Here is a 25,883-nt window from a genome sequence, read left to right on the forward strand (position 1 = left end):
GGGGCCAAGTTGACCCCAAAGACAATAGGAAGGTTCACATGCGGCTTATTTAAAAAACAAAGTATCTACAGAGAAAAATGTCTATATGGAAAGAAAATGTTTTGCGTTTTAATGCTATATAGGGCCATGCCTGGAATTGCTTAGGGCCTCCAAATCACTAAGTCCACCTCTGTCTCCCAATTATTCTACTCAGTGCTGCTGAACTGTTTGCGTTCTTTAAGACTTTCTATTGTATGAATTACGACTGCATGAAATGATGTAAAATGGAAGTGCGTTCGGTGCGTTTGGTAATGCAGCTCGATTGGTTTAAAATTATTAAAACGGTACTTTAATCAAGATTGTGAATGAGCCTGGCTTGCCAAAAACATGTTTTAAAGCTCATGGTCATATCGCTATTGTATCCATTCCAAATAAGGGCAGTTTTCAAACACAACACAAGTTCTTTACTGGGCAAAATCATTTATTTTGGGCCACAATAACCAAGCAAAATTCAAACACTCAATTCACTTAAATTCTGTCACGTTAGTAAGATCAAACGGGAACAAAAAAGGTGCGGATCCAAGTGCAGTTTATTTACAATGTGCATCAAACAGAAAAACAAGGTGTCCAAAGTGCAAAGTACAAATAAACAACAAAACAAGAAACACAAAACAGAGACAGGGCTCAGGAATGAAAACTCGAAATACTAGACTTGACTGGAAGTCTAAATACTGAAATACTAGACTGGAATACGGAGACAAGAAAGACAAACAACCCCAGGAAACAGTCCAGGAAATTAAAAGGAAACAGGAACAGCTGATGGCCAATCAGTGTACGTGGACTATATATATATATATATATATATATATATATATATATATATATATATATATATATATATATATATATATTATATATGACGTGGACCGGGTGTAATGCGCGTGGTATGTATGGACTTGTAGTCTTTTGGGCGCTGTAGCTAAATCTCAGAGTCCGTGAACAACAGCGCCCTCAGGTGGTCACTGACAGTCATGAAAAATTCTAGTTTCACTTTTATTACATACAATAATCTCGTACATTAAAATTCCACAGAAGGGAAGCAGCAGGTAGGGAAAAAAATGTTCATAATGTGCATTGTACATAAAAGAATATTAGCAGACTGCATTAGCATGAATGGTTAAGGCAACTAAAATGACAACCACAAAGCTCTTCTGATTAGCGCACTGCTCTAGAGCAACAGCCGTGAAAATGTAAAGTGCTGAGAACGAAATTGAGAAAATGAAAACAACACTGACAGATTTTGTTTTAGAAACCACCTAAAGTTACCAATAATGGCACATCTAATTAGTGATAGGCGATCAGAATAGTGATCAGGTATTGTAACAGTGTTTGCCACTAAATCTATACATTTTAAGCACGAGCGGTTCTATTTAATCCTTTATTTAATCGCCAGGATGCTGTTAGCTGTGCAAGTGCCAGCTATATGTAAAATTTCACCACAACGTACACATATTGCAGCTCATAAAAAGACCATTATTACTATTAAGATGATGTGTCCAAATGATAAGTTATATATCAATATCAACTGCGACACCACCTGTTAACTCAGTTGTGTCAAGTGTTGCGTGCAGGGCCAGTGGGCACATGCCAATTTTGTTTGTTTGTTTTTTGTTAGTTTTGATTAGTGTTGATTTCAAATGCAATAAATCTGTTAAAACTTGTAACGGTGCACATAATTCTTAGTAAGGGCGACTAAATTTTGGCTGGTGTGACAACATTTTTTAAAGTAAAAAATTTAGTCAATTCTGAGATATTCACTATCAGTAATTATTTTCGACCTTTAGAGTGCAGTAATACCTATGAGAATAAGTACATTGTATATAACAGTTTAAGAATGGTGGGGGAAACACAACAGGAAATAGGAAGTGTTTGTAAAGTTGATTTTAAAACTAAAAGTAGAAATCTGCAGCCATGGTTCTACTTCGCAGGAGAACTCCAGGAACTTTATCTACAGTTTCTGTCTCAGCCCTATAACCTAATGGTCTTACTTTTTTAATTTTACCTTCTTTGATTTTATTACTGAGTTCTTCTATTTTCTGTTTGTAGCTAGTATAAAACCATTTGTAGTTCATCATCATCACTAGATTTCCAATGATATACAATCCTAGTATTGTTGGGATAATTACAGTAGGGTTTAAAGAGGTCCAGGAGCCTGCATACTCAGTCACCTTCCAGCTCCAGAAGCCCAAAAGCATCATCATGTCTAACAGCAAGAAGATACAATAAACAGCATGGTTTAAATTTGTATTACTTTCTGAGATATTAAACCAGCTGAAATACCAGATGAGTCCAACTGTAGCTTTGAAAAGCCATTGCCAGCCGCTGCTTTCCATGAAATCTGTTTTCTGTCTCCAGGCCACAAACACCAGCACCATCCACAAAGATAGAAAATGAGCAACGATGTGGCACGGGAATACACTGCAGAAGAGTGCCAGAACAGCCACACGGGTAATGATCAATAGAATGTTCCACAGCAAATAGATAGCAGAGGCGGTCCAGCATTTTACATCAAAATTAGCACGGATGCCGTTGTGGTACATGGCAAGGGTAAAGGCAATTGAAGCAGCTGATGCGAGGAATTTTAATCCTGAAATAGTAAAATTGTGCTTGTTAGTAAACAATACTACATGAGCAACAATGAAAGAAAATGCAATTACAGTTGATTTTAGTAAACACATCAGACACTCTTGTTTACAATCACTAATCACTGATTTATAAATGATCCGGTCAGAGTATGTCTCTGCCTAATAACTCATCGTTTCAAAAGATTCGATCTGGGGTGCATTTCCAAAAAAAAAAACATTAGCACCGTTTCCACTATCGTGCCTAAAGCGAGCGAGCCAAGGCCAGTCGCGTTTCCACTGTCATTTCCGGGGCGTAATAAGGCCAAATCGGGGCTTTCTTGGGGCCAGCGGCCGGCCTTTTTCAGCACGCAAAATACCTTGGGCCAAAGAGGGCCAGCTTGGGCTTCAGGGCGGAGTGAAAGGAGAGGCGGGCACAGTTTTCCGATTGCACACAAGTACATGCGCCAAACACATAAACAAATAAATAATTAAAGGAAAGAAAACATCTGGAACAAATTATAGGCTGGGGTCTTTTTGCGTATGATCACCCTTATGTTTCTCTTTTAAACATAAGGCTGTTGCATAAAATAATAAAGTAGTTTTAATTTATAAGTGACTTTTCTTTGCTGCATCCTCCTTGATGTTTCAATAATGCATAATAATCTTGACACCATATTAAAGACACAGCAGCCAGTTAAGGTTTTCGAGAGTTTTTGTCAAGTTTAAAAGGTGTGTTTGTGCGCATTTAGATGCCTGTAAGTGTGTGTGAGACCGAGGAAAAGAGCGCTCCCTTCATAGCTCTGTTGATGCCGCGAGCGGCTTTTTTCTTTTCTTTTTTATTGTTTTTTTTTTTTATTTTGCAGATAATACACTATATAAATACAACAGAAAGACATTAAACTTTACAAATTTCGTGTCCACTTTTGTAGGCTCAAAACAATAGTGTCATATCTAGATAAAATAGCCTAAGCTATATTGAAATAATTTAAAGAATTACAAATATCAGATATAATAAAATCACATTAAATAAATAAACCAATATAAAACTAACAAAAGCTAGCTATAACAATTAGGTACTATATCAAACTGTTTTAAAGCCATATTAAACTTTTCTTTTTCAAAAGCCTCTCTAAAAAAAGATTTTAGATATTTTCCAAAAACAATAAACACCGGAGAATGTTTTAAATATTATTTATAAAGTATTTGGATACGATGATATTAATCAAATCATGAAAACAGAGCATTTTCGGGGTGAGTGAAAGCAGAAACTAGGCGACCTTTTTTCTGTCTTCCAGCTGCGCCGCACTTTACAGACACATCAGGGAAAACAAGTTCAAAATGTGTTCTGTGTCCTCAAACAAGTGTGTATGTTTTTATATGACGTGGTAAAATTAAAAAAAAAAAATTTTAATTACATAAAGAGCTTTATTAGTGCATAGCTGCTGAGCGCAACGAAATATAGGCTATATTTTATTATGTGCTAAAACACTTAACACTTTCCTTTACTTAAGATATATGTAACAGAAATTAGCTAATTTTATGAATATTAATAATCAACAATAACGGTTTATTCTTAATTATTAATATTGCGGCTTAAGCTTTAGTCAATTTGGTCAAACAAACATATGATTGTATATTATCCTGTCCGGGTGACTGAGCGGACTCTCAGATTATGAATATTAATTATCAACAATAACGAATTATTATTAATCATCAACATTCTGGATTAATTTATTGTTAATTTGACCAAACAAACATAATCAGAGCTGCCGTTCTTCTGAGCAGACACGGTAATGAACTTTTCATTTAGAAAAGGGAATTATTACTACTTCTTGAGATATAGATTAATCATTCATAAGTTTTAATCAACTTATAACAGCTAGGCAGGGGAATCTGTCTGTGAGGCAAACAATACAATTCATTTGATTATAATGGGATTTATTGACTAGTCAGACAGAAAACGAACAAACGCACGAACATACATCAAACAAAGAGCAAAGGTAAACCACGTGGAGATAGGCTATATAGATCTATAGAACATGTAACAAACAGAGAGAAATAGCAAAGCACGGAAATAGAGATTTCAGATAAAGAGTGACAAAATCAGTTTCAGTTCCACACACACCATTAACACACACAGTTCCACAAACACTAGCTTTTAAGCGTGAGCTCTGTTGCACTGCCCTCTCAACATGCTCGACCAATGATTTCAGGGCAAAGTTTGAGCGAGAAACTTCCTTTGTCTCTGCAAATTTTAGTGTCCGCCTGCAGCCTGAGGATGGTCTTTCTTTCAGGGCATTAAAGAATGCATGCCAGTTATTATCATGCTCTATGCATCATGTGTTGTAAAATGTCAAAGACATTCCAACGACACCAAGCATGGGGGGTCTTAAAAATACATCAACGTAATTCCCACACCCTTACATTATTTATGCTCTAAAAAGGCCTAAAGGAACCAGGCATACGGGTTATAGGAGGGGTTGTACAGGTAAGAAAGGTCAGAAATGAGATACAAAGTTTACAAACATAACATTTTAGTTTTGTGCTGGTCCCTGATTTCTCAGTCCAATTTCTTTTTGGACTAATGTCCTTGTTTGTGTAGGGATGTGTGTGTGTGTGTGTGTGTGTGTGTGTGTGTGTGTTTGTAAGGAGGGGGGGGGGGAGATCGGAATGTCTTTGAAGTCTCTAGATCCATCTCTCTGGATAACGAAAGGTGTCACGGAGGCCAGACTTCGTGGAGCCAGTGGTCGTAAACCATCCTGTCGACTGAAACCCAGATCCTTTCCTTAAAATTAATAAATAGTTGTACCTATGGACTGTACATAACATATAATAAGCAACATCTTAAAATAAAGGGAATCACCTATTAAGTGTCATAAAGCCTGAAGGGAAAAGTTCATGTTTCAGTTCTCTCCTGAGCATTTGGGATGAATGTTGGACAGCGTTTGTCTAACTAAGGATGTTATAAAATACATTTTCGAGTTATTAGCGGAGAATTTTATATATGTGGTTTTATATTATGGATGTGTGCGCTCCCTGCGCTGGGTCCCTTCGTTAGTGGCGAGACCACTGGATTTCGATGCCAACAGTTGGTCGGCGAGTAAACGAATATGATGAATGAGAACACAGGTATGTGTGTATAGACATACATTGTACTGCTGTACAGTAACGTGTGATCTGTTTGTTTTGGTTGTCCTGATTTTTTTTAGTTTCGTGATGATGTGGTGTGCTTTATCTGCCTGATTCCTGCTGAAGTGGGCGGATTTAGTGACGTGGGATTCGGGGGATGTTCTGGGTTTACGTGACGCGCTGCGAGCTACTAGCCCGACAGTGGAAACGCGACAAGATTTCAGCCTCACTGCTCAACCTCCCAGGCGATTGGCCCAGCCTGGCCCGATAAAAGCCCTGGCTCGCACTGGCCCGATAGTGGAAATGCGGCTATTGGTAGCCAAGTATGTTCGCAGGTTTCATTGCACACTGTTAAAGGGATATTTCACCAAAAAACAAAAAGAATTCAAGATTCCAAAGCATTCTTCAGTATATCATCTATACATAATTTTTTTGGCTAGTTCACCAAAAAAAAAAAGTTTAATTTCTGGGTGAATTATTCATTTAATAACAAAAGAGCTTGTAACCATCGCTGCTTTTGGGAAACGCACAATGGAGCATGTCTTAGTGTTCAATAGTGTAAATAATTATGAGACTCAATTCACATTTTAAAGTGCCCCTAACATGGATTTTTGAAAATGACCTTTTTATGCAGTGTGCAACACTTGTGACTTTGCATATATGTCAACCTGTTGTTAGAGACTCCCAAAACCAAAATATAAATCTTTTTCAAAGCCCTGCTCACACTGTGGGATTTCAGCCAAGATTTCATTGTCTTGTGAAAATTTGGGAAATCTTAAAAGATTCCTGAAATCCTAAACTAAAATCTGTGATCTTTGATAGTTGGTATGATATCTTCAAAAAGGTAATGATTCACGCGCATCAAGTAATTGCTTTGTACTGTTTTTATTTTTACATTCTTAGGGTGATTTAAAGACATAAACGTTTCAGCACAATGATATCTTTGATATCTTCACCAACAGCTGCTTAATGAGCAATGTTATCAGATTTTCACTCCGATATAGTTCTGGTAGTTCCCCTTCGGATGGGCAACTCCAATGTTATGTGGAAAAACCATCCACAATTATGGGGTTTTCGTCAGAAACCAATCATCTGAAAGAGAATAAAATCGGGCCAATGAAATGCCAAATGAATTGGAAGCGTCAATCTTTCAGAGGCTCCTGGGGCATATGGCATCCGTGGCCGCGACCTCGCTGCTCGAATTGCTCCATATGAGACCACCACGGCATTGGCTTCACGATCGGGTCCCCAGACGCGCATGGCACGCGGGCACACACCGAGTGACTCCACTGCGCTGTGTCAACGCGCCCCCACCCCCTGGAGGAACTCCTCTTCCTACGGGCCAGAGTGCCCCCGGGAGAATGGCGACACCCCGAGTCTGTTCAGCTGTCATGGGCACTGCCCCACAGCTGGCCTCGGGGCACGCGCAAACTTGCATTTTCCCCAATGAGCCTGCTCGCGCAGTTACTGTGCAAACCCAGGGAGGACGAGGAGCAGGTCTTGTTAGTTGCGCCCCCCCCCCCCCCCTGGAGGGTCCCTTTGAGAGAGCACCTACTCTCTCAGGGACAGGGCACCATCGGGCACCCTCGCCCAAATCTGTGGAACCTCCACGTGTGGTCCATAGACGTGAGGAAGACTTAGGTAACCTACCGATGGCGGTGTTTAATACCGTCACTCAGGCTAGAGGACCCTCTACGAGGCATGCCTACGCCCTGAAATGGAGTCTATAGACTGAGTGGTGCGCTTCTCGCGGAGAAGACCCCCAACCGTGCCAGATCAGTGTTGTCCTTTCTTTCTTTCAGGACAGCCTGGAGCGAAGGCTGTCGCCCTCCACACTGAAGGTCTACGTGGCCGCTATTTCCGCTTATCATGATGCGTAGACGGAGGCACCGTGGGGAGGCATAACCTCATCATCCGGTTCCTCAGAGCGGCAAGGCGTATGGTTCCTCCCTTTCAGATGATTGGTTTCTGACGAAAACCCCTTAATTGTGGAAGGTTTTTCCACATAGCATTTCTGTTCACCACCTAGGGGAACGAGGGTTACTTAAGTAACCGTAGTGTTTTAAATGATTTCACACACTTTCCTGCAAAGTGACAACAGCTGCACTGTAAAAAATAATCCATAATTTTACATTTTTTTCAGCAGCTAAATTACAGAAATTTACCAGCAATTTAAATTTTAATGTTCGTTATTCTATGATAAATTGCTGTAATTAAACAGCTATTATTTTTTACTTGTTTTTTTCCTGGCACTCCAGCTGTGTGCGACGAGCAGCAATCCAAGAACCTTTAGGAACCCTGAATCTGATGGTGCAGTCCGCGCAACAACTTCAATCCAAAATGGGGAAATGTCAAACTGTTTTTTTGTTTTGTTTTGTTTTGTTTTTTTTTTTTACCTGGTTTTATTATTGAGGCACACTGTGAGCTAATTTACAGCTACATATTGTTTATGCTGTGATGTATCATTTCAGAACACAGGATAGTGAAAGTGTCATAGATGGATGACGTCAATATCTGGGTGAGTTTTCTTCAGTGTTTGGCGTGGTTTTATTGTCATCATTCAAACATTATGACATCTGAGATCTTACAGTGTGACATAGGAGCCATATTCATGCAGTCTGACATGCTACAGTTTCAAATTAATAAAAATGGTAGTGTGAGCTGGGATTAATGCATAATCGGGACACTTTAAAAGATTCAGAAACCTAGAGAAAATATGAAAGTATTATGAAACAGACCTGAGAAAAGCTGAAGCTCTCCTCTTTGTAGCATTAAAGTCGCCATGAGAATGAGTTGTGGAGCACTTTCAGTAAATGTCTCAAATAGACCAAGCAACTGAAAGTCAAGGTTCAGGAACGTACTCTCTTTGAAAATTCTTCTTTGCTGAAGAAAAAGTTTTGTGGACATTTCAATCACTCCAGCATATCTGTGAAAAATAAAATCTTGGGTTAACTTCAGGAACATTTAAAAACAATTCAAATTTTTAACCAGCAGTGAGGTCGTTTTCACACCAGTTCCCCTTCGGGGGGAACTTCAGCACTATAAGTGGATTTGATTGTAAAATCCACGCATTGGGAGGTTCGGTTCAGAAGCTACTCGTCTGAAAGAGTATTGAACGGGCCAATTAAGAATGAATTGGCAGCGCAAGCCTGCGCAGGTGAGCGGCATAAGCAATCAACTGAGTATATAAGCTCACCTGGCGCCAGCAGACGCTATCCTTTTCGCTTCAGAGACTTTCTGATCGAGTCGATGAGGGTTCCTCCTGCTGTGACCAGCGATTCTGAGCGAACGAGAGCATTCTCCCGGTCCAGAGTGTGTACACGCAGTGGCAGACGGTCGAGCTGTGTTTCTCCCTTGCCTGGCGTTCTTTGGGTCCGGTCCTCCAGAGCGGTGCGTATAAAGTTGCAAACTTCACAGAAAGAGCAACACAGTCGTGCAGCACGTCCTTATCAGGACGGCGCTCCGACTGTGCGTTTCTGGATGCGGTGGTTTCCTGTCCTCGGATGATGGGCGCGGGCACTGTGTTACATGTCTGGGGGTCCAGCATGTTAATGCGCTGCTCGCGGGCAGTTCATGTCGTCATTGCGATGCCATGACTGTTGCGCAAGATCGCGGTTAGCCTTTGCAAAAGGGCGAACCACCCCAGTTGTCCCCTGCTCTGCAGCGGGCACTCGGGCAGATCTGAGGGTTTCAGCGAGAGATAATCCGTCGCCCACGGGCCCGCGGACCTCCCGCTCCTCTAAGCGCTCCATCCAAGCTTCGGGCGGGGGAAGCGATCCGTCTAACAGATGGTAGCCCTTACGCCCGATGACACCGGAGACCAGATGTCCACCGCGGCATTGGAGGGTGGGCTTTCATTGTCCGATGATCCAGACCCGCTCGCCCCCTTCGGGCTGGTGAGCGCTGTCACTACGGATCCTGAAACGGACATGTTAGCCGTGCTTTCCCGGGCTGCTTCGGCCGTGGGTTGGAGATGGTTTATCCCCCAGCTCCGCGGCCGGACCGACTAGAGGGGCGTTCCCTTCTTCCCGGAGGTGCACAGTAGGCTCACGCGGTCTTGTAAAGCACTTTTTTCTGCTTGTGCTGCGTGTTCCTCCACCCTAACCACTCTTGACGGTGAAACAGCCAGGGGGTATGTGGCGATTCCTCAGGTTGAGTGCGCGATGGCGGTAAATCCGCGCGGCGCCTCTTCTTGGCGGGTTCGCCTCGTCTCCCATCCAAAGCCTGTAAGTTATCTACCTCCCTCGGAGCTAGAGCTTACATAGCTGCGGGCCAGGCTGCTTCCGCCTTGCATGCGATAGCCACCTACCAGCGCTACCAAGCGCAGGCGCTGGCCGAGCTGCACGAGGGTGGGTCCAACCCAGGCTTACGAGCTTCGCACCGCCGCCGACTTAGCTCTTCGGACTACTGAGTCCGCTGCGTGTGCGTTGGGGAGGACGATGTCCACATTAGTGGTCCAGGAGCGCCACCCCTGGCTGATATGCGCAAAGTCGACAAAGTCCGCTTTCTTGACTTCCCCATATCCCCAGCCAGGTTCGGCGACACTGTCTGTGAATTCACCCAGGAATTCAAGGCGGTGAGAGAGCAGTTGGTGGGTGATGTCTTATCGGCGGTCCGTAGCCCGCTCCGCCCGCCGTGCCATTCATACCTGCTCCTCGCCGAAGGCGCCCGCCTACGAGAGCTGCTCCGCCCCCGCACACGTCTCAGGCGAAGCGAGCGCGTCGGACACCTCGGAAGCAGGCAGCCCCCCTGCCCAGAACGCCGCTAAGTCCGGCAACGGACCGCGAAGCGCCCCTGGGACAGGCCATCTGGAGAAGAGGGAACTTGCTCTTTCCCCGCTGGAGGGCGGGGCCCCATTTCCAACGGCACTTTTTACTGCCATGAAAACATTATGAAAGGGCACTTTTCACTTCCCCAGATGTGACAGCCCGAAATCTGCCAGTCTGGGACGCTATGCTTTCTAGCTTGCAGATTCGGTGCGTTTCGCCAGTGGCTCACGAGCGCTGGGAGGACGGTCTCCTTTCTCCCACCCCTCGAGCCTCCCCTCCGGAGCTCGGGTTTGGAGTGAGAGCAAATATCTCACCTCCAGCTTTTCCGTGGGACCCGCGAGCTTCCCGGATCAGCACACTCACTCCGCGCTGCCCCACTGCTGGTACGTCAGCGATTGTAGCGATGAGTCCATTAGCGAGAGCTCTGCCTGCCTGGTTAGCGCGGGCCAGCTCTTCGCGGTGGCTCATACGCACAATCAGACTCGGCTATGCGATTCAGTTCGCGAAACGGCCCCCCAAGTCACGGGTGTGTATTCACCAGGGTCAGCCCCCTGTCCGCCCCTGTCTTGCGAGAGGAGATTGCTGTCCTCCTGGCGAAGGATGCAATCGAGCCGCTCCCTCCAGCCGAGATGGAGAGCGGGTTTTACAGCCCACGCTTCATCGTGCCCAAAAAGAGCGGTGGGTCACGGCCAATCCTAGATCTGCGCGTTTTGAACCGCTGCCTGCACAAGCTGCCGTTCAGAATGCTCACGCAGAAGCGCATCCTCCGGTGCGTTCGTCCTCTGGGTTGGTCTGCAGCATTAGACCTGATGGACGCGTATTTCCATGTCTCCACTCTTCCTCGCCGACGACAGTTTCTGCGGTTTGCGTTTGAAGGTCGAGCTTGGCAATACAAAGCCCTCCCCTTCGGGCTCTCTCTGTCTCCGCGGGTCCTCACCAAGCCCGTGGAGGGTGCCTCAGCGCCCCTTCGGCTCGCGGGCATCTGCATACTCAATTTCTTTACGACTGGCTGAATTTGCCCTCTCTTTTGATTATGCACAGAGTTGATTATGCACAGAGACAAAGTGCTCTGGCACTTCCACCTGTGGGGGTTTCAGGTCAACCGAGAAAAGAGCAAACTCGCCCCCGTGCAGAGGATCTCTTCTCTCGGGCTGGAGCTGGACTCGGTCACCATGGCAGCGCGCCTCTCCGGAGAGCGCGCTCAGCTGATGCTGTACTGTCTGAGAGAGCTCGACAGTAAAATAGTGGTCCCACTGAAACTATTTCAGAGGCTCCTGGGGCATATGGCATCCGCAGCCGCTTCATGCCGCTCGGATTATTCTATATGAGACCACTTCAGCACTGGCTTCACGATCGAGTCCCCAGACGCGCATGGCACGCGCGCGCACACCGAGTCTCTGTTACTGCGCTGTGTCGCCGCGCCCTCAGCCCTTGGAGCAACCCCTCGTTCCTACAGGCCTGGGTGTCTCTAGAACAGGCGTCCAGTCTTGTTGTCGTTTCAGCAGACGCTTCCAACACGGGCTGGGGGGCTGTGCGTTGCGGGCATGCGGCTGCGGACCTGTGGAAAGGTAACCAGTTGCATTGGCATATCGCCTGGAGCTGTTGGCAGTGTTCCTCGCTCTCCACCGTTTTTTTCCGGTGTTGGAGCGGCAACACGTGCTGGTCAGGACGGACAGTACGGCGGCGGTGGCGTATATCAGCCGAATAGGGGGTATGCGCTCTCGCCGCATGTCTCAGCTCGCCCGCCGTCTGCTCCTCTGGAGTCATCCGCGGCTGAAATCGCTGCACGCCATTCATATTCAGGCAAGCTCAACCGTGCAGCCGATGCGCTCACACGGCAGCCTTGCGTCCTGGAGAATGGAGACTCCACCCCGAGTCTGTTCAGCTGATATGGACGCGATTCGGGGAAGCCCAGATCGATCTGTTGCTTCCCCCGAGATCGCTCATTGCCAGTTGTTCTTTCCCTGACCGAGTGCTCTCGGCACGGATGCACTGGCTTACAGCTGGCCTCGGGGCACGCGCAATACGCGTTTCCCCCAGTGAGCCTGCTCGCGCAGTTACTGTGCATGGTCAGGGAGGACGAGGAACAGGTTGCTGGTTGCGCCCCTCTGGCTCAACCGGACCTGGATGTCAGAGCTCTCCCTCGCGATAGCCCTCCCCTGGCAGTCCCTTCGAGAGAGCACCTACTCTCTCAGGGACAGGGCACCACCTGGCACCCTCGCCGATCTTTGGAGATTTTTAGACGCGAGGAAGACTTAGGTAACCTCCGATTGCGGTGGCTAATACCGTCACTCGGGCTAGAGCCCCCTCCCCGAGCGCGCCTATGCCCTGACGTGAAGTCTATTCACTGAATGGTGTGTCTCTCGCTGAGAAGACCCCCGTAATTTGCCAGATCAGCGTTGTGCTTTCTTTACGCCGAGAGAAGTTGGAGAGCAGGCTGTCGCCCTCCACACTCAAGGTTACGTGGCTGCCATCTCCGCTCTCATAACGCGGTGGCTGGCAGCACCGTGGGAACGCATAACCTCATCATCCGGTTCCTCAGGGGCGTTAAGCGAATTAATCCACCCCGCCCCCTCTCATGCCCTCTTAGGATCTCGCCCTCGCTACACAAGCCGCGTCAGATCCCTTCGATCCTCGACTCAGTATATTTCTGTCCCTGAAGACAGCTCTGCTGGTCGCGTTGATATCGATTAGAGGGTCGGGGACCCGGAGGCATTTTTCGGTCAGTGACTCGTGCCTGTAATTGGGCTGGCTTCTCTCACGTCCTGAGACCCCGCCCGCGATATGTGCCCAAGGTTCCTACCACTCCGTTTTATTACGAGGTAGTGAGCCTGCAAGCGCTGCCCTCGGAGGAGGCAGACCCAGCCCTTATTTATTGTCCAGTTCGCGTTTTGCGTATTATCCGGACCGCACTCAGAGTTTAGATCATCTGAGCAGCTCTTCGTCTGTTATAGCGGTCGGCAGCAGGGAAGTGCCGTACCGAAATAAGTTCCCACTAGATTGTGGATGCCTTTCTTTCACTATCAGAGCCGAGATGAGCCGCGTCCCCCGAGAGCGCGTGCGCACTCCACTCGGAGCTTCGCATCCTCTCGAGCGCGCGCACGCGGCGCCCCTCTAACAGACATCTGTAGAGCTGCGGGCTGGGTGACACCCAACACATTTGCAAGGTTTTACAATCTGCGAGTGGAGCCGGTTTCCTCAAGGGTATTAGGTAACCCTTGGTGATTGAGGAAACAATTCGGTAGGGTGTTGAAACACGCTTGCTGCGCCATTTTCCCTAACACGGAGATACGTGCGCCTTTTTATCTGTCAGTAAAGTTCCCCGTCAGGTGAGCCCTGCAGATTCCTCCGTGGCCCCCAGCACTGACTCAGCGGAGGAGTCACTTGCTGGCCCACTACGTTGTAGGTCTGCCCGCTGGTCAGCCCGCGTTTTGGGTAAAGGTGCCTGCTATGTGTGGTCCCCACTAGGCGATCCCATATGCTTATTCAGCCACAGTTAAGTCCCCCCCCCTGGGCGGACCCGTGTCTTCCCTCCCCGCTAACCACTCTTTTGCTATGCGTACTCCCCCTTTTTAGGGCTAGTCCATATGTAAATTCTGCCATCTATCCCCCCTTGGGTAACGGATGGCCTCCGCAGCGTCCTCCCTATCGGGATTGCACGCTTCCCAACGTACTGTCGTATTTTCCTAGAATTATCTAGATGCTCATGACTTCCCAAAAAATATATATAAATCCGTAAAACTTCTGTTGAAGTAGGATAAATTAGGGCCAGGGACACGTTGGAGGACCGCGCCCCCCATGATGTGGGTGCGTCACGCTTGCTTGACTATCTCCTCATCGGGGGTGTTGGTAAGGTGCAGACATTATGGCGCTTTCAATGGGCTCCCAATGCGTGGATTTTACAATCAAATCCACTTATAGTGCTGAAGTTCCCCCCGAAGGGGAACGTTCGAGGTTACTAAAGTAACCCTTCGTTCCCCGAGGAGGGGAACGGAAGCACTATACTCCGTCGCCATAATGACTGTCCCTTAGCTGTTGAAAGTCTCTTCAGCTTAAAAAGGATAGCGTCTGCTGGCGCCAGGTGAGCTTATATACTCAGTTGATTGCTTATGCCGCTCACCTGCGCAGGCTTGCGCTGCCAATTCATTCTTAATTGGCCCGTTCAATACTCTTTCAGACGAGTAGCTTCTGAACCGAACCTCCCAATGCGTGGATTTTACAATCAAATCCACTTATAGTGCTTCCGTTCCCCTCCTCGGGGAACGAAGGGTTACTTTAGTAACCTCGAACGTTCTCAATCATATTTGTTATTAGTTTGTTTTTGAACCAAACACAAATATATCAGCGTTTCATTGTGCTTTAAAGTCAAAAAGATTTATTTTCTGAAACATGCAACTAAACAAATCTTTTGAATGCTGAAACATCTTTGCATGACAGGCAAGAGTGAAGCTCATTGGTTTCTACAGGTTAATCATTTTAAGTGTGAGACTAAACTGCTTGATTGATTTGGATTATACAGAGACATTATGGACATTTTGAATAATCCATGGGTGGCCAACCCTGTTCCTGGAGAGCCACATTCCTGCAGATTTCAGGTACTACACATATGGCTGAGTCTATTCTACGCAAGCTTTGATGACTTTCACCTTGATATTTTAGCGCAGATGTATACCTGACCGGTGAAGAAATGGAAAAAAAAAAAAACGTCAGCACTTCGCGGTGTGTGTGTGTGTGTGTGTGTGTGTGTAGTCCTTTACTGACAGCTACGTGTGTGGATCTTGTCAGAAAATATGGCAAAAAGTCCTACATAAGAGGGTTTACTGGTAGCGATATTTACTTCAATAATGCCACTAATATATGCATACTCCACATGTCTTAATTCCATTTTTGTTTAATACAGTTATGGCTTTAGTCAGATTAAGGTAATTAAAAATCGCTGTTTCGAGCTTAAGTAGGCCTACAATTCAAAATTTGTTTAACTGAATAAACAGTTAGTAAACACAAGTGCATATTATTGAAAATCATTTATTTTCATCATCAATTATCATAGTAGAGCAGTTTCTCAATGCACTTTGAAAACAGGAGATGAGCCCCTGGTCTAATGCACCACCTGGCTTGAGTAACCTGTTCTCAAATACTTACTATTTGGGAAGCATACATATTCTGAATATCTTCGGCAGACTTTAAATGAGGCATTTTAATCTAAATAAATAAAATTTATCTATGCCCACCTATAGAAAAAAGATTTTGTAAATTGTTGCAAATTTATTAGAAATAAAAAACCTATAAAAATCGCATGCACATAAGTATTCACAGCCTTTGCTCAATGTTGTTGATGCACCTTTGGCCGCAATTACAGCCTCAGGTCTTTTTTAATATGATGCCACAAGCTTGGCACATCTGTCTTTAGGAATTGTTGCTCATTCCTCTTTGCAGTACCTCTCAAGCTAAATCAGGTTGGATGAAAAGCGACGGTGTACAGCCATTTTCAGATTTCTCCAGAGATGTTTAATAGGATTTAGGTCTGGGCTCTGGCTGGGCCTTTCAAAAACATTCACAGAGTTGTTGTGAAGCCACTCTATTTATATGTTGGCAGTGTGCTTTGCGTCATTGTCATGCACTGTTAGACATTTCTGTAAATTACACAGTTATTTACTGTATTTCACCCAGTATAATACTGCAAATTCACATTTTGCCTGAGGAACCTGGAGATATTCTGGAGGACAATTTATTAGCGTGCCTGACGAACATGCTGGATTTAACAAACTTTAATCTGGTAAGCTGAGGCAGTGTTTCATTTTACAGAATGTTTTGTGGGCGATAATAGAACAAAGTAATGTATAAAGTTGGCTTATATTATTTTCTCTGGCTTGGAGTTATTTCGCCCATTTGAGAAATATATCATTTATTAAGATGTTACCTTTATTTAATTTATTACATTAACACTACTATTACTTTAAATAAGACTGTTTATGACTATTAGCCATTGTTCGCTTCATATCTTTTTATTTATTTACATAGGAACCGGTGTTGCAGCGGATTTTGGTTGAGGAGGGAACCAGAGATATGCAGACAGTTTTGGAGGACACTTAGCACGAGACAACGGTCCGGCAGAGAGTATTTTCCCCCAGAAGAATATGAATGAAAGACCAGCAATTAATCCAGATAAAAGCGCATCTGTCTGTGCTGACAATACTCGACATTGATTTGAGCACCTCTATAACTTGGTTAGCATTTGTTTGCTCGACTACATTGGCTGAAGCGATCTGGTTACGTTAGCTAAACTGAGCTAAGTTTACACCGAATTGGACTCAAACTCATTTTAACGTGCAACGTTTAACTTATATTGATTTATTATACTATATATATATATATATATATATATATATATATATATATATATATATATATATATATATATATATATATATATATTAGCTGTTGTGAACTTATTTTTCTCTGGTTTAGAGTATAATGTCAGCTTGAGAAAATAACATTCTCAATTATCTATACAATATGCATAGAGGTAAAGTTGGTTTTTTATTCGCACATTCGTTCATTTAGAAGTCTCTATACTTTTTACCATGTTACTTTGAATATTCGATCAGAATTAGCATGCCAGTATGACTTGAAATCAACATTAACACTGTTTATTTGACCGTTAGCAATGTTGTACTTTGATAGTCATTGGCTGCTAATATGATTTCGTTATTTAGAGTTTGCAAATAATATTAAATTATTTAATTAATTAAATTAAATTAAATTATTAAGGGGGAAGTCTGAAGCTGCAAATATAAAACCAACTTTACCTCTATACATTATGCCAATAACCACCTTTTTGCTATTTATTGTTTGCTAATTATTATTATTATTTTTTTATCACAACTCTTGACATTTGGTTTAACATAATTGTTACTATTATATATTTTTTTCTGTTTAGATATGGCACTGGCACAGCAGCAGGTTTTGTCTGAAGAAGAAAACAGCATTTCGGAGGAACATCTTGATCAGCACAGCCTTATGCTTAAAGATAAGCAAGACCAGTAAGCAACCAAGGTAAACAAATTTAAAAAAAAGTTGTGTGGTAGTTGTGTATTGTAGCATGGTATTCTTATCTGTATTTTTGGCTTTTTTATGGTCTCAATGTAAAATACTGGGAGCCAGACTGTGCAAACTGAACCTCATATAACAGTAAGTACTGTACATCTATTTGTTTCTCAATATAGTAACGTTACTTTTAACACAAAATGTGTCACATGTTTAGTTGCTAGCTAAATAAAAGATTTGTTTTATTTATTAAACCATTTAGTAGGGTTTTTTTTCATCTTTTATTATAATATTTTGAGCAGATTGAGGTCTGTCATGGATCAGACATTTCGTAATACAATAATTAGTATTGGGATACATACATTTGTCTATGTATTAAATGTCTTTTTCCCCATTTCATGTTGCCTAATTTTTAATTTTTTTTTTGTATAAATAATTCCAGAGGATGAAACAAAATGCACAGCAACAACCAGAGTAAGCCAGAAGAAGGCAGGAGAAGTAATGAAGAGAATGACAACCATGAACAACAGAGTGTTATCATTCTTTCACCAGCTAACTGAGAACTTGGATTAGGTGAGACACTCTCAATAGTTGTATCAGTATTCAGTCTGTTTTAGTTTATTAGGAATACATAAAACAAATTGTCTAATCTGTCCTGCAGTGAATCACCCCATGATCACAAATGCTACAATGTTTTTGTAAAACCTTGTTGGGGAAAAAATAAACAGGACATTCTGGTTAGTTCTATTTTAAACATGGTAATGAGCAGGTTATGAGCAGGAGCCAGTTGTTCAGTACCAGCTGAAAACTAGTCCAACCCAGCTGCCATGCTTCTAAATAACTAACCAGTTTATGATTTTTTTTAAACAAGCTTCTTCTATGCTTAGGTTAGTCTGTTTCTTCTTATCCAGAGTTCTTCATAATCCTGGACTGGGCCAAATCCTGACCAAATGCTGTGGTGGTCATGGAGGAGTGATTCCTGAAAGACACACGTGATCAATGAGTTTCAGCATTGATCCAATGGGCCAGCCTGACCACCCGCTGGTGACCTTTCAAGCCTCCAGTGCCTAGACTGCGGCCTTGCACAAGTTTGGCTAGAGGAGAACTGGTCGTGCCCAACTGAGCCTAGTTTCACTCAAGGGCTTTTATTCTACACTTTCGTCAGTTGGTGAAGTTTGTTCCATGCCACTGTCGCCACTGGATCGCTTGGCTTCGTTTGGTGGATCGGTGGATCAGTGGATTTGCTATTCGGTGTTTGGACTTTCAGCAGTGACATTTACTGCTTCAATTCTGAAAACTGGACTGAAGCAGCTTCAATTTACAAGAACTTCTATGTTAAGCTGCTTTGACATCATTGATCTACATTGTAAAAGTGCAATAGAAATAAAGATGAATTGCATTTGAACGTGAATTCAGACCTTGTTGAGCATTTGACACCAGAATTTGTAATATTTTAAAGTTGGGTTGTTTCTGAGTCGGCTAATAGTTACAGATATTTATTTTTCCAACAATATGCAATTCAGACATTTAATTTATTAATGTACATGTGTGTTCTAGTGCTTTTTGTGATTTATTTATTTTTAATCTGTTGATTTTAATGCTTAATGTAATTTTCACACATTTTCCTTAAATGCTTTAAGCATTTTTATGTTTTAAAGAATGGAATATTTTGTAATTGTGTCTGGTTTAATGTCAGTAGTACTTAGTACAATTGGGTTTTTTTCTTTCAACAATATGCAGGTCAGACACTTAAATTAGTTTTGTACATGTGTGTTTATGTGCTTTGTCGTTTTCAATGTTTTTTTTTTCTTAAAATAAAATATTTTAAATGATTGAAATGTAATGTTTTTACACATTTTTTCTTAAATGTTTTAAGCATCTCCAATGTTTTAAATAAAGAGTGTTTATTTTGTTAATATTTTGTAATTGTGTCTTTTTTATGTCAATAGTATTAAAATAATATTAATATAATTATATTATAAAATATTTAGGACTAAATTAAAAGGTTTACAACAGTGTTGCCAGTAAGTTACTGTAAAAACCCTTTGAAATGTCTAACAGTGTGATGTAAGATGAACCGTCACCTCAGTCTGAGGTAAAGAGCACTGTGAAGCAGGTTTTCATTCATTTAGCACGTTGCTGCATTCATCTTTCCCTCTATCCTGACTAGTGCTCCAGTTCCTGCAGCTGAAAAACATCCCCACAGCATGATGCTGCCACCATCATGCTTCACTGTAGGGATGGTATTAGCCTGGTGATGAGCACTGTCTGCTTTTCTCTAAATGTACACCTGGCATTCACTCTAAAGAGTTCAATTTTAGTCTCATCAGACCAGAGAATTTAGTTTCTTATGGTCTGAGAGTCCTTCAGATGCCTTTTGGCAAATTCCAGGCGGGGAGTGGATTCCCTCTGACCATTCTACCATACAGGCCTGATTGGTGGATTGCTGCACAGATGGTTGTCCTTCTGTAAGGTTCTCCTCTCTCCACAGAACAACACTGGAGCTCAGAGTGACCATCGGGTTGTTGATCCCCTCCCTGACTAAGGCCCTTCTCCTTGATCCCTCAGCTTAGATGGCCGGGCAGCTCTAGTAAGAGTCCTGGTGGTTCCAAACATCTTCCACTTATGAATGATAGAGGCCACTGTGCACTTTGTCCTCACGCTTAGTTTGTTCTTTGACATCCACTGTCAACCCTGGGACCTTATATAGACAGGTGTATGCCTTTTCAAATCATGTCCAATCAACTGGATTTACCACAGGTGAAATTGATGTGATTTTTCAAGCTTTTTTATTTTTAATAATTTTGCAAAAATTTCAAAAAAAAAATTTTTTCACATTGTCATTATGGGGTATGTAGAATTTTTAGGAAATAAATTAATTGAATACATTTTGGAATAAGGCTGTAACACAAAAAATGTGGAAAAAGTGCTATGAATACTTTTGGGATGCACTATAAATATATATTTTAATTATTAGACACAATCTGTACAATTTTCACATGGATTTTTACAAGAAAATGTATTTATTTTTTTGCCAGGACATTATGCATTGTTTGCTTTACATTGTTAGTCTATATATGTGTGGTGTTTGTTTAGTGTGTGTTGACATTGTGTTGTTGTGCAATGGTTGGTGTTCCTTGTTTAGGGTCTTGTTTAGTTTACTCTTGGTTTCGTGATAGATCTCTAACACTCATTTTGTTTTTAACTGACAGTCCACAATTGCTAGTTTACTCAGACTGTGAGCTCCCTAGACTTTGTCTTTGTTGTGACCATGTTTTTTTTTTTTTTTTTTGGCTGGATCATATTCATGTTTTTGTTTTGTTGTTCTTCTTTGCGTTTGAACTTTTTTTCTTGGCTTGTCTTGACATGTCTAACTAGGTGTAGTCTCACCAAGTGGACATTTTTCACACTCTGAGAAGTTTTTGGATGTTTGTTTTAAACCCACTTTTCTCCATTTTGGAGTCCTCACCTTATCACTATCACTAATCTGACAATTACATTAAGTTTACACTTATTTTTTATGGATTCTAGTATGCTCTTTTTGTCTCTCATGTTGCTGCTCATGGTTTGTTTGTATATATTGTAGAGGTTAATGTCAATCACAAATTTTAAAACAATCAAATCCTTATGATTTACATTATTTTTCAATGTTACTTTCAATTCAATTAATAATTTGGGTCCTATTTTATATTAGGTGGCCTTAACTAATATGTACCTACACTGAAAGTAATCATTTGTTACAATGTATTTATTGTGTAAATACAAATTTTACATTGTTTTTATGATTGAATAAATACCTGGATGTAGTTACATCTGTAATTACATTTGTTATTAGACTGTTGACCATCCCTTACACCTTAACTCACCCTTAAACCAACCCATAAGGCCACTTAATATAAAGTGGGGCCATAAATTGCATTATGTTTCTTAATCACAGAAGTATTCAACTGATAAGCAGATCTGTCACTTACCTGAGGTAGACCCCAAGCTGCAGAAAGTGAAATGGTTTGATCAATTTTTTTTCCTTTGTAAATTTCTCCACCTCAGTTTCAAGCTCATCCAGAGAATCAGAGTACCAGATCCAACTGAATACCTGTAATAACACTGAGGAGCCCACTAGAAAGAAGATCATCAGCCCCATAAACACATAAGCTTCCTCCTGATAAAGTGACACAACAGTTCGGATGTCCATTACTATATCCAGCAGGAAAAGAAACAGTCCAATCCAAGTAAACAGGTAATACACAAAAGAGTAATGAAAAGTGGAGCTCGCCTCCATGATTCTGTCCAGTTTGATAAGCCTTATAGCATAAACTTGATACTCCTTTTTAACCGTGATGTTAAAGAGTTGAAACAGAAAGTAATCTGACACACATAAACTCCTCCCAAGTGTGTGTGTGTGTGTGTGTGTGTGTGTGTGTGTGTTAAATGATTAGTCATGACAGAATACAGTAAGTATTGTAAAACTCACAAGCAATGAAATACCAAAATATTTTTTCTAACTCTGAAGAGATTCTATTTTAACCCTTTAAAACCCTTTTGAATCACATGTTGGGTTATGTTTTTTTTTTTTTTTTTTTTTTTTCTGAATTTCACAAAAGCCTGGTGTCCACAATATTGGACTTTTGTCATCCAATCAAATGGCAGCAAGATTCTATCTGAAAAATGTCTGAAGAGAAGCACAACGCAGAGGCAACATTTTCAACACATTTATTGATATTTTTGCCAATATTTCATAGACTTTACAGAGAAATATATCTGTCCATCATAATGTACAGCTCGTTTTAATAGCATGCAGTCAGACACAACAGATCATCCATAAGGCTATTTGGAGAAGAATGATCATATGTAGCATGGAGTTATGCAGTCAACAGAGGAGAAACACCGATTCAAAACTTTATTATTAAAGTTTTTCTTTATAAAAGTTTATTTTATTATTATCACAGAGTAGATATATGCAGATACGGTATGCGCATCTATTGACTCCTTCACAACCATTTAAATAGTGTTTGTCCTGTAGACAGTTCTGACAACTACACTTTCAGAAATAAAGTGCAAACCTGTCATTTTGTAAAAGTATGCCTTTAAATTTGGTTACAAATGAATACCTAAAAAGTACAAATGTGTACTTTATAGTACCCCAAACGTAAAAAAAAGTGTGCACTAAAGATACAAAATTGTTCCTTAAAGATACTAATGGGGACCTGTAAGGTACAAAAGTGTACCTTTCATAGCGATGCTGCCCTTCTGGCAGGTTTTGCAGCTTTATTCCTGAGATAGTAATCCATCATAGGAATAAATACATTACATATAACCGTGTATGAATTTTAGGGGAACACAACTGGATATAGGGAAGTGTTTGTGAAGTTAAATTTAAAACTAAAAGTAGAAATCTGCAGCTATGGTTCTACTTCATAGAAGAACTCCAGGAACTTTATCTACAGTTTTTGTTTCTGCTTTAGTGCTAAAGCCTAAGTCAATCCCTTTCTTAAATGTTCCTTCAAAGATTGTTTTATCGAGTTCATCTATTTTCTGTTTGTAGCTAGTATAAAACCATTTGTAGTTCATCATCACCCCCAAAATTGCAATGACATATAATCCTAGCAGTGCTGGGATAACTACAGCAGGGTTTAAAGAGGTCCAGCAGCCTGCATGCTCAGTCACCTTCCAGCTCCAGAAGCCCAGAAGCATCATCATGTCTAACAGCAAGAAGCTACAATAAAAAGCATGCTTTTTGGCCACAAAAACCAGCACCATCCACAAAGATAGAAAATGAGCAATGATGTAGCACAGGAATACACTGCAGAAGAGTGCCAGAGCGGCCACACGGGGAATGATCAGCAGAAAGTTCCACAGCAAATAGACAGCAGAGGCGGTCCAGCATGTAATAACACTGAGGAGCCCAGTAGAAAGAAAATCATCAGCCCCATAAACACATAAGCTTCGGTAACGCTTTCTTTTACAACCCGCAAAGTACCGCGTAAGTACAGTGAAATTACAGTGTACTTTTCTGTACGTACTGTGTAAGTATAATGAACGTATGTGTAGGTATAAGGGAACAAACCGTAATGCTTGGGTAAAAAGGGGGTAACAACCAGATATTCAGCATGAAAAGTACCGCGTAAGTACAGTAAAATAACGTTGTACTTATCTTTAAATTGCAAAAGAACAAACCATAATGTTTGCGTAATAGGGGAGTAACAGCAAGATATTCATCATGCAAAGAAGTATATTAAGTTTACGATGCACTTTTCTTCAAGTATTGTATACATATAAAGAATTATGCAAGGATGGTAACAACCTATTGCCATCTGCAAATGTACTGTACATGCACCTGCATGAGTACATTAGTACTCTTATTCAGTGTTTGGGTTTTATATGGGGTGTTTAATGAATAAAAGGTTTACAACCTGTGAAATTATGAACCCTTATTGTATACTGTATGTATTTTAAATCTGCAATTCAATATAAAATATTTCCATACACTACTTACCTTATGTTTACTCGTCGATCTCACCAAAGCATCAATGTCTCCATAACTCACTATCAACAAATAACTTTGCATGACATAGGCCTACCGTCAGGGTTCAATGCAGATTAAAACTGGGGGCTAACTGTTGCATTTCAGTGAACGTATAGCTGATGCTTTATAAAAAAATGTAGTAGTTTGGTCTTCAATCAATAAAAACTGCTGCTGTAGTTTACTCTGTTCTTAGTGTTCAAGTATACACTAGTGTGTTAAAGTTCAGCTTCTTCCCTCTTTGTTCCCTGTAGTTAAAGGGTAAATACAGTATTTGTTCCCTCCTTGTTTCCTGTACTTACAGGGTAAATACCACATTTGAGGCTTGTAAATTAAAGTGAAGCTTTGTTACTCGCTTGTTACCTGTAGTTAAAGGGTAAATACAACATTTGTTCCCCCCCTTGTTCCCTTTAGTTTACAATGTAAAATTTTAAAGGCAGTAAAATAAATATACAAACACACAATACATTTCTTCTTTACTTTGTAACCTTTATTTTAATAAATAAGCATTTTAAAACACTCCATATTAATCAAACATTGTCTTGTCTATCATTGCCTATACTCATTCATTTTCTCTTCGGCTTTGTCCTTTTGTTAATCTGGGGTCGCCACAGTGGAATGAACCACCAACTTATCCAGCATATGTTTTACGCAGTGGATGCCCTTCCAGCTGCAACCCATCTCTGGGAAACATCCATACACACCCATTCACACGCATTCACTCCAGACAATTTAGTCGACCCAATTCACCTGTACTGTATGTCTTTGGGACAGTGAGGGAAACCGGAGCACCTGGAGGAAACCCACACGAATGCAGGGAGAACTCCACGCAGAAACGCCAACGGACCCAGCCGAGGCTCGAACCAGCAACCTTCTTGATGTGAGGAAACAGCACTACCTACTGTGCCACTGTGTTGCCACCCAGCTGCAACCCATCACTGGGAAACATCCATAAACACTCATTCACACACATACACTACGGACAATTTTAGCTTACCCAATGTCACCACATATTTTTGGACTTGTGGGAGCACCCGGAGGAAACCCAAGCTAACATGGGGAGAACATGCAAACACCACACAGAAATGCGCACTGACCCAGCCGAGGCTCGAACCAGCAACCTTCTTGCTGTGAGGCGATTGTGCTACCCACTGCGCCTGCCTATATATACTCAAACAGCAAAATAACACATTATTTTCTTCCCCCTTTTTTTCTGGCATCTCTTGCTTGGCTTCCTCCTCTGCTCTTCTCAGCTTCCACTGAGGACTCTGATGGTGTGTGGCTGATGAAATCCCATGGGTCTTGCTGCTCTGCATTTATATAAAATATATGAACAGACATAAAGGCTTTTAGTAAGATATAGACATGTTTATTTTTCTGTTTAATGTGTGTGTAGTGGTTGTCCAACAATTTCACACACTAAACATTTACAGATACCATACAGACACTATACATTACTATCAAACAAAGTACTATCATCAGATCATATGGGAGATTGTGATCATCCTTTCCTTCTGGTTTGACAGTATACACCGGTAGGTTATGTGCTTTCTTGACAACAACATGAACATTTTGCTCCCATTTGTCAGCTAATTTATGTTTGCCTCGCAAACGCACATTCCTCACTAGAACTCGGTCACCTTCTTCCAGAGTTAAGGCAACTACATGCTTGTCAAACCTTTGCTTGTTACGTTCTGCAATCTTTCCAGCATTTTTGGTAGCCATCTCGTAACTTTCACGTAAACGATTCTTCAAGTTTTCCACATACTGTGAGTGAGACTTGTTGGGAGTGTCCACTGGCAACCCGAATGCCAA

The 25,883-nt window shown here is 42.0% G+C and overlaps 2 protein-coding genes and 1 long non-coding RNA gene across 3 annotated transcripts in view; 1 reads left to right on the top strand and 2 right to left on the bottom strand.

Moving 5' to 3' along the window:
* Positions 1 to 1,014: 1,014 nt before the first annotated feature.
* xkr8.4 (XK related 8, tandem duplicate 4) lies at positions 1,015 to 21,894 on the bottom strand. Its single transcript, XM_005170099.6, has 3 exons — positions 21,520 to 21,894; positions 8,471 to 8,658; positions 1,015 to 2,626 (listed from the first exon to the last, which is right to left on the bottom strand). The coding sequence occupies exons 1-3, from the start codon at positions 21,825 to 21,827 to the stop codon at positions 1,929 to 1,931; spliced, it is 1,194 nt and encodes a 397-aa protein (XP_005170156.1). The 5' UTR covers positions 21,828 to 21,894; the 3' UTR covers positions 1,015 to 1,928.
* LOC141379101 (uncharacterized) lies at positions 16,583 to 19,462 on the top strand. The gene is made up of 5 exons (XR_012395083.1): positions 16,583 to 16,728; positions 17,442 to 17,557; positions 17,666 to 17,692; positions 17,991 to 18,121; positions 18,460 to 19,462. It is a non-coding gene; the product is annotated as an uncharacterized lncRNA (long non-coding RNA).
* Positions 21,895 to 22,133: 239 nt separating the features above from the next.
* The window catches only part of xkr8.1 (XK related 8, tandem duplicate 1), a 30,297-nt gene continuing 26,547 nt past the window's right edge, over positions 22,134 to 25,883 (bottom strand). Inside the window, exon 4 of the mRNA XM_073931764.1 lies at positions 22,134 to 23,046. Within this exon, the coding sequence (XP_073787865.1) occupies positions 22,961 to 23,046 (86 nt within the window). The 3' untranslated portion in view covers positions 22,134 to 22,960. The remainder of the gene's footprint in view (positions 23,047 to 25,883) is intronic.

This window comes from Danio rerio, chromosome 19 (genome assembly GCF_049306965.1).
Source record: "Danio rerio strain Tuebingen ecotype United States chromosome 19, GRCz12tu, whole genome shotgun sequence".
Taxonomy (NCBI): Eukaryota; Metazoa; Chordata; class Actinopteri; order Cypriniformes; family Danionidae; genus Danio; species Danio rerio.